Below are 9,141 nucleotides of genomic sequence, written 5' to 3' on the forward strand. Positions count from 1 at the left end.
CTCCATCCGCCCCCCCCCCCCCCCCCCCCCGCACCGCCCCACCATTTTCAATATTTTAGTACCTGGTAAAAAATGTTCAAAGAAAATTAGAAAAAGAATATTAATGGCCCTATTAACTTTTTGTCCAGGGTTGCATACAACAGTGTCCTGGAGACTGACCTTCAATTGCTTAAGACTCCAGGCCAATCCTGGAGAGATGGCAACCTAGTATTTGTGCCCCTTAATTTTATATCATGGATAAACTTTAACATCATTCATAATGTCTCTATCCCAAACATATGTATGGATGGAAAGCAAACAAAAAAATCCCAGCATCGACCCTGCGGACACACCTATAACTTGAAGCTGGGAGAAAAAATCTCTCCTGTGTTTCATGGGATGCTGCAGTTGCCTGACACGCCCCAGCAGAGCCCGTTCTTCAGTATCACGTCGACTTACCCCACACCGTCTCCACAAAGTTACAAGCAGAGAGTCCGGGTGTCGGTGTAGCAGAGCAGGGGCAACAGCAGCGCTCAGAGGTGGGTTAATATGAATATGCAACAAGGAAGGAACAAATCGTTCTTTAATTGTCGAATGCAATCCTTCCAATTTGCTTGTTTTCGGTGTCTATGTGAAGGTTTAAAGTGGCTCAGTGTTTTTTTAAATTTCCTGCAATTCCGGCTACAGTTCAAAAGTATTTCATTGACTGCAACGCCCGGTAGTTGTGAAAGGTGCTATATAAATAGTTTAACATATATTAAACTTTATTTTAGAAAACTTAGTTTCTTTTAAATTCTATTTTTTTCCACATTTTTTCTAGTGTTCACTCCTGAAATGTCCGAGTTGTTGAACAGCGAGGTTTTTCTCGCCTATTCCACCTACGGCACCATCGTTCTGCTGAAAGTGCTGTTCATGGGACCCCTGACAGGCTATTTCAGGGTGACTCGTAAGGTAAGATCCAACAGCCAGAGTTAGATGAACTGAATTAAAATGGCATCTAGCTCCCCCGCCCCACTCCCAAAATCACCCTTATTGCTCGTTTTAGCTATTTCCTAAAACTGGATTCTGGCATGGGTTTTGCCTGCTGGGACAGCACCAGGCACATCTAACTTGAAGCTGCAACACAGGGCCACCCAGCTCTTCTTCGGCAATTCCTCTGGAGTGAGGATAACTTGCTTCCACTCTGTTGCGATGGGTTTTGAGATAAGTCCAATGCGCAATATTGTAGACTCTGTCATATGCGGGTGTTGTTTGAAGGATCGGGTAGATGGGTTGTCTGGGGGTTTGTGCACTCTCTCCAATGCCTCGACATCATCTCTGCACGATGAAGCCTTTCAATGTGTTTAGTACCTTCCTGAATGAATCTTCTCCATTTTGATCGCTCACACAAGCCAGGGACTCCCGTGAGTTGATGGGAATATTTGATCTCTTCAGGAATGCTTTGAGGACATCCCGGAGGCATTTCCACTGACCTCCTGGGAGTTGTCTGCCCTGCCTGAGTTCCAACGTGAACTGCTGCCCGAGAGGCCTGGTGTCATACAAGTGATAAGTCCTGCCCAACAGAGCAGGTTTTAAGTGATTAGCGCTTGATGCTGGACATGTTGCCTTGGGCGAGGATTCTGCTGTTGGACTATCTTTCTTGCCACTGGATTTGGAGGATCTTGTAAAGGCAGCAAAGGTGGTATTTCTCCAATGTTTTGAAGTGCCTGCTGCAGGTCATCCAAGTCCCTGAAGTATACTGGAGTGCGGGGGTTAATGCTATCCAGTAAACCATGGCTTTATTCTCAGGTTTGAGATCGTAGCCCTTAAATATGCTTTTCCTCAGCCGGCTGAATGTTGAACTGGCACACTGGAGGTGATGATGAATTTTATCACCCGTGTTTGCCCTTTATTGAGAGGAGACTCTCAAGATACAGAAAATGGTCCTAATTTTCCTGTGCCCCTTAATTTCATTTCGTGGATAAACTTCCCCCTGTGTCTTTGGGTCCTAAGCACTTATATATGATAGGTATTAATTCATGGGGTATGGATGTTGCTGGCAAGGGCAGGCATTTATTGCCATTCCCTAACTGCCCTTGAGAACAAGGTTTTTTTGGGGCGGGGCGGGAACCTTCTTGAACCACTGCAGTCTGTGTTCTGATCAATTATGAGATTTCGTGCCAGAGCTAAAACCTCCATCTGCACCTTATTCATGCATATATTAACAGATCCCCTTAGTTTTTTTTTATTCTTTCATGGGATGTGGGCATTGCTAGCAAGGCCAGCATTTGTTGCCCATCCCTAAATGCCCTTGAATTGACTTTGCTAGGTCATTTCAGAGGGCAGTTAAGAGTCAACCACATTGCTGTGGTTCTGGAGTCACATGTAGGCCAGACCAGGTGAGGATGGCAGATTTCCTTCCCTAAAGGGCATTAGAGAAGTGGACTTCCTGTAATGTTGTTCATGGTAAGGCAGATCATATACAGTTTTATGATGAACAATCTATTAAGTAGGGTCAATATTTACATCTTTATATGTCCCCGTTCAATTGGGGTGAAGTGACGTTCTTGCTGGGGTGGAGCTGTGTTTGACCTGGCATGTCCTTTTAAAGCTGTTGCTATCCACTCCTTGTGAGGAAAAGTTCTACACAGGTGCACAAGGCCAGTTAGAGACTAATTGCAGGTGTTTAGGAAAGTTTGTACCTCGATTATAGCTGCTCTTAAATTCTCAGCTCTTCTTTTTACATTAGGACATAACAGTATAAAAAATAGGAGCAGGAGTAGGCCATTTAGTCCCTCGAGCCTGCTCCACCATTGAGCAAGATGGCTGATTACCACTTTATTGCCTGATCCCTGTGACCTTTGACTCCCTTGTAGATCAAAAATCTGTCTAACGATGGGGCTGGAAGATTAGATTATTAAACTCAGCAAGAAGATTGTTTTCAGTTGTGATTTACTTTATTGAGTGAATAAGATGCTTATATGTTTTGCATGCACTATAAGAATTGTATGTGCAATACGGTCGGATTTTTATGGTGGTGATTCAGACAGTAAGTTGTCTTCAGAAATGGATCCTGGTGATTTTCTGTGTTCCATGAGCTGAAAACTGGATTTCTTCCAAGAGACAACAGAAATTTAGCATCAATTAATATTTGCCCGTCACAAGAAATGGTTATACTCTAGAGACCAGTCTGCTTATATTTTGGTATGGCCCAGTCCACCGGCAAATAACAATTTACAACCAATTTATGAACAGGCATTTGTCAGTCTTGAAGATGCCAGGGCTCACGGTGCAAAGGATGAAGAAACCAGGAACAAATATATGCGGATTGATCCCAATGTCGAGCGTGTGAGAAGGTGAGGCTTGACGTGGTGTTGAAAAAAGACATAGTGACTTCATTGTAACCATTCTTATTTCCATTATGTTGCTTTCCTGCTTTTCACGCCCACAATTAGTCTCATTTTGTGGACATCAAGATTATTGCAAACTAATAGTTCTTTAGCACGTATTTAGTATATATTCAAGGAATACTAGATGCTTTGTTAGCATTATTCACCTAAGAAATATTTGATAGACTATAATAAAGCATGTAACTTACATTGGATTATCAGGTTGAAGGATTGAAATCTTTTACATCCTGAACAGGCATTTCATGTGTTTGATATGTAGATAAGTTCTGGTTGGCATTTTCTGGGTCCCTTTTTGGTAACTTGTTTTGGCTGGTGGCAGACTCTTGAGTGACAAGCAGTGGAATTGAATAATAGTGAGTTAAATTAGTTATACTAGTTGAGTTGGCTTTTGTGTTAAGTTGGTCTCCACTGAAAGTTATGGGGTTTGGTATATATGTAGGAGAAACCAGTGCTTGTGAAAAATAACTGGAGCTGCTCTCTTCTTCAACCGCTGCCATAAAGCTGCTTTTGGTCATCTGCCCTAATGACTCCTCTTTTGGCTCAGTGTGATTTATTTTCTTTTGATACCGCTGTGAAGCGCCTTAGGGTGTTTCACTGTGTTAAAGGTGCTATATAAATGCAAATTAGTGCAGCAGCTGTGGGAAGGTGTGGCTATGCTTTCCTCAAGAAGCTGACAAAGTTGTCTAGCTGTTATAAGTTTTGAACTTCGTATGGAGTTGAGGGGTAAATATGGACGCTATTTCCATGGGAGAAGCTACCTGAGGTTTAAACAGCCGGTAAAAGTTCAGGGATCTTCAAGATGGTCGTGACTTTCCAATGAGATACAGCCCACAAGAGTGATGTGCCTTTCATGCTTGTAATAATTCTATTAAGACAAATTTTCATTCCGCTATTGCCTTAGTGAAATCTCAAACTGAGGAATGCTCTTCTGATTTGTGTTATAGCCTGGGTATTGTATTAACTTACCCCCATTCTTTGCTGTTCCATCCCATTAAGCATCTTGCTGATCTCCAGTTTGCAGATCGGATGAAATAACTCCACCTGAAACCTGGAGCTGTCCTCTGTATTATCAGACCCTGAGGGAAGGATTTTCAGATCCGGCCGGGGGCAGGGACAGAGATGGACGGGGCCCCGAAATGCTGGTGCCAGCTGGCATGCCAGTTTGCTGCACTGTTCCTGGTGTCTGCCATTTTGGAGGAGGTGGGTTTGGGGCCGACAGGTCTACTCTCCCCATGAGGTGGGTAGCCAATTAGGCTCGTTAAGAGCCTCATTAACTCTAAAAGAGGCTGACTGGGGATGTTTTCCAAACTGGTGGGGACGGATTAGGTGCCTGGAAGTGGGCACCTGGAGGTGGGGAACCTGGTGGCAGACACCTGGCGGCAGTCTGCGGTGCCAGCGATCCAGGGAGGTTTAGTGGCCCTTCCTCCCTCCCACCTTCCCTGACTGGATGCAAGAGCAGACACATCCGAGAGTCCTGCTGGCTTTTTAAATGGTTTTTATTACATCTTTTTTTGACTTTCAATTTTAAATTTCATGCCTCTTTTTTTTTTGGAGTTTTGTGTCTTCAACAGGTTTTTTTTTAACAGTTTGTATTTGCATAGACTGTCAAGTCAACCTTGCCCTTAACCATTCAGTAGCTGGGTGGAGGACATTGTGTATATTTATTAGGGAACCAGGTAGCCCTTGCCAATGGACACAGCCTACACATGCATGGCTTATGGGGAGGCTGTGGCATTGTGGTATTTTCACTGGACTGGTAATCCTACACTGGGAACCCAGGTTCGAATCCCACCACAACAGATAGTGAAATTTGAATTCAATAAAAAAAAAATCTGGAATCAAAAGTCTCATGGTGACCATGAAACCATTGCCGATTGTTGTGAAAACCCATCTGGTTCACTAATGCCCTTTAGGGAAGGAAATCTGCCATCCTTACCTGGCCTGGCCTACATGTGACTCCAATAATGTGGTTGACTCTTAAATGCCCTCTGAAAAAGGGGCAAGTTAGGGATGGGCAATAAATGCTGGAAGGCACATCCCATGAACGAAAGAAAAGATATTTTCTTACTGTCCACAGCAGCAAAGCAGAATGTCACAAAGGTCCCACTTGTAGTCATTTGCAGTACACCTGATCATTCTGCAATTAAAGTGATTGGACTTTACCTACAGGTGGCTCAAAAGATCAAAACCAAGGATCTTCACTGTTTGATCCATCACTAAGTAGGCATTGGTTATGTTTTAAGTTCTTCCTTGCGAACCAGTATATCAACTGGAAGTAACGTCCAGGCTCCTTAGTGGAATTCCCCAAACAGGGTACCTTGAGCTCAGATCGCGGATTGAATGCCAGTTTAAACTAGGTAGATGCGATTGATTTTGCACCTTAAGGAGCAGGTTCTGCAAAGTGGCCTCTTGCCTAATGTCAGAGGGACAATTATGGACAGGACCATCATTCAGGCCTGGTTGTTTGGTCTCATAGTGTCTAATATACACTGGGATGAAATTTTGCGGTCCCCTGCTCATGGGTTTGAGGGCAGGGGCTTGCAATGCAGTATGTGGCCTGCACAGGAGCCTACCTGCCCGCCCTGTCTCCCATTTTACAGGGGTAGTGGAGGTGTTGGGGAACCCATCTGCCCTTGGACCTATTGAGGCCCTTAAGATTTTTTTTTTCGATCATGGGATGTGGGCGCCACTAGCTAGGCCAGCATTTATTGCCCATCCCTAATTGTCCTTGAGAAGGGCAATAAATGCTGGCCTGACCAGTGATGCCTACATCCCATGAACGAATACAAAAAAAAATGGCAGGGGAGGCCCACACTGGCTGGATAGCCTGGCAGCTTTTACTGCATGGGTTGGTGTCAGGCAAGGGGTGGGGAGAACTTCTTTAGGGATCTCCTGTGCCTACCAGAGGTATTCCTCCTACAAGGTCATACACCCAGCCACCAACCCCGGCCAATGAAACCCAGTCCCCCATCCCCTTGCTGGGCCTGCCAGCCAGGCCCCCCCAGTACCCCTGGACTTACCTGAAATCCGGCATCCATAACTACCTCCTCTTTCAGCTCTGACTGTAGCCCTAGCAGTAATCACTTGAACCTGGCGCTGTTGGGCCTACAGAACTACTGGCCAACCTGATTGGTCAACAGCCCTCTAAGGTGGGACTTCCTCCCCAAAGAGGGGCAGAAGTCTCGCCCTCAGACAACAAATGCCCTGTGGAGCATTAATTGACTGTGGAGCAGCCGGGATCTGTGGGGTTGCGTTCTCTGTTTACTCTTCAGGTGGTGGGGCAGCGACCCCCACCATCTGAAAAATCCTGCCCCTGGTTTCATTCAACTGAGGATCTACTAATCCTGTGCGAGCAGAGTTGAAGCACACTGGGGAGCAGCACTTGAAAAGGAATAACACATGGCAATCCTAGAGTTTGACTCTTTGTGCTTTGGGTTCCTAAGTTGAAGCCGCTAGTCTTCTGATCAAATTGTTTCTTGCCCAACAGGAATGAGGACGCTTCAAAGGCTAATTTAAGAGACTGAGCCCTTGTGCAGCGATTAAATGCGGTTTGCATGCCTCTACTATTCATTTCAGTGTTAATAATACTTAACGGGAAGATTAATATTAGATTTTCTCCAATAATTGGGTTGTAGTCACGATATGAGAAACAAACCTGGCAAGGTTTGGAGCTCTTCAATCGAGACTTTTACCACTTTTAGTATATGTAAGTATGGGGAATTCATCATTAAGCAATGATTAAAGTGGTTGATACAGATTGTAGACCAATTTATTAGAGTTTTTAAAGAATATGTTTATATTTTGGTAAGGGACGGTAAACGAAGGCACCCCACGATATCGTCCTTCTTAATGGGCTGAATTGATGATCTTCATCAGTGAATCAGTCCGCAGAGTTCTGGGACCAGGTTATTTTGAATAGACCACATGTTGTTGATCTGAGAGACCTGCCCACAAAAAAAATCTAACCTAGGCCAGTGCTATGTGCCTGACTACAGCCCCACTCTTAAAGCCCCACGTGTTGTGATCACTATACTAATAGAGTCCATGTAAAACAAAGCCAATGGTCCTATAACTGATTAAATACCAGCTGAGGAGATGAATAACATAACATTCTTTGTACCAGTTACCTTATTGCACAGTACATTCTTTCTGTAGCTGTTTAAGCTTCAAGCTTGAGAACCTGTCGACTCCCCAGTCTCTTTAATTCTACATTTTTCCAGTGTGATGATTCTGCAATCCAGTATTAAATCTAACTTTTCATTGATGTATCAATTCTATTTTCCAGTATTAAGTTGCACTTTGGTAATTGATTTCATATTTCTTCAGTGTTAAGAATGGAATTGTTAACTTCTGTTTGTACAAAGCAATTCTTAGTGTTTGATGCTTGTTTCTGCTCCCTGTAGATGTCATCAGAATGACCTGGAGAACATAGTTCCATTCATTGGCATCGGTCTGTTGTACACCCTCACTGGCCCTGACCTGAGTACAGCTTTACTGCACTTCAGAATCTTTGCTGGCTCCAGGATCTTCCACAGCATTGCTTATCTGGTTCCTCTTCCCCAGCCATCTCGAGGTTTGAGTTGGTTAGTTGGTATGGGAGTGACCTTTTCAATGGCTTATAGAGTGCTGAAGACAGTAATGCACCTTTGAGTGGAAGCAACGATTGGTACCACAGCATTTTTTTCAATTTTTTTTTTCCCATTCCATGCTTGCATTTATTGAAATCAGTCATTGTGTTTAAGCGATTAAAATGTGTTTAATTATTGAAAATGAAGGGGTAAGGGAAGACAAAGTGAAAAAAACTTGCCCTCTAAGCCAAATTTAACTTTTTGTGTGTATGTGTGACTAGCTGGTGGCAATTTTTTGTCTTTTGTTCAAGTGAAAAAAAACCTGCTTTTATATTGTAGTTTTTGGGACTTGGGTATTTGTTGACCAGCTCCCAGAGTTCATACTGTTATATCAGTTATATCACTCGTAGATGTGGTTTTACTTATGGGGCCACAGAAAATGGATTTAATGCTAAGTCAACAATTGCCTTACAACTGGTAAGCTTACGAAATTCAAATCGAGTCCATCCAGTATCAGCACATGTATAGTTCGAATCTGGCACCAGAATGAGTCAGTATTCATAGGTTAAGGGCTAAGGTTGAATCCTAGTCACCTAAAGGCACAGAACTTGCTTTTTGGGAACCTGACCCTCTAATGTGTCTGATATTTAAAATGTTTTCATTCTTTGCTGCTTTGGTGATTCACTTTGCAGGAAGATAATGACTGTGTGAGGTTCCCTTGCAAAAAACATACTTTCACACACCTATGACTGCATTTAGGATCAGAAAAGTCACCTTAATGTAAATGTGGAGAGCAGAGGCAGGGATCCTATTTTCCCACAAACCAAACGACCGAGACAGCAAATGCACAATAGTTAAAAACGTAGTACCTTGTAAACGCTAGTGCTATTGAGGGTTTGTCCTTTTAGCTTAGTTGTGAATTTATATTCCTAGCAACAACCTCCATTGTCAGAAATTGCCATAAAGATAGTGAACTTGGATGAGTGTACTATGAACCCTCAATTTAAATACTAAACGATCCTTCTCAATTTGGATAAAAACAGTTGTGGCACAATTTGTTGGATTAGCATTAGTGTTAGTTTAGCCATCTCAAATTTGTACAAATTCTTTTGTACAATGTACAAAATACCTGGCAATTCACGTAGTATCGTGAGAAGCTAGTGCAAATTAACTTCTATATGAAGCATTTCTTTGAACTTTTTTAC

At 43.2% G+C, this 9,141-nt stretch overlaps 1 protein-coding gene across 1 annotated transcript; it reads left to right on the forward strand.

The window, feature by feature from the left end:
• The first annotated feature begins 813 nt into the window (after positions 1-813).
• Positions 814-8,068, forward strand: LOC144687432 (microsomal glutathione S-transferase 1-like). Its single transcript, XM_078553577.1, has 3 exons — positions 814-930; positions 3,214-3,314; positions 7,772-8,068. The coding sequence occupies exons 1-3, from the start codon at positions 814-816 to the stop codon at positions 8,016-8,018; spliced, it is 465 nt and encodes a 154-aa protein (XP_078409703.1). The 3' UTR covers positions 8,019-8,068.
• The last annotated feature ends 1,073 nt before the right edge of the window (positions 8,069-9,141 follow it).

The sequence above is a fragment of the Cetorhinus maximus genome, chromosome 12 (assembly GCF_964194155.1).
Source record: "Cetorhinus maximus chromosome 12, sCetMax3.hap1.1, whole genome shotgun sequence".
In the NCBI taxonomy this organism is placed as follows: Eukaryota; Metazoa; Chordata; class Chondrichthyes; order Lamniformes; family Cetorhinidae; genus Cetorhinus; species Cetorhinus maximus.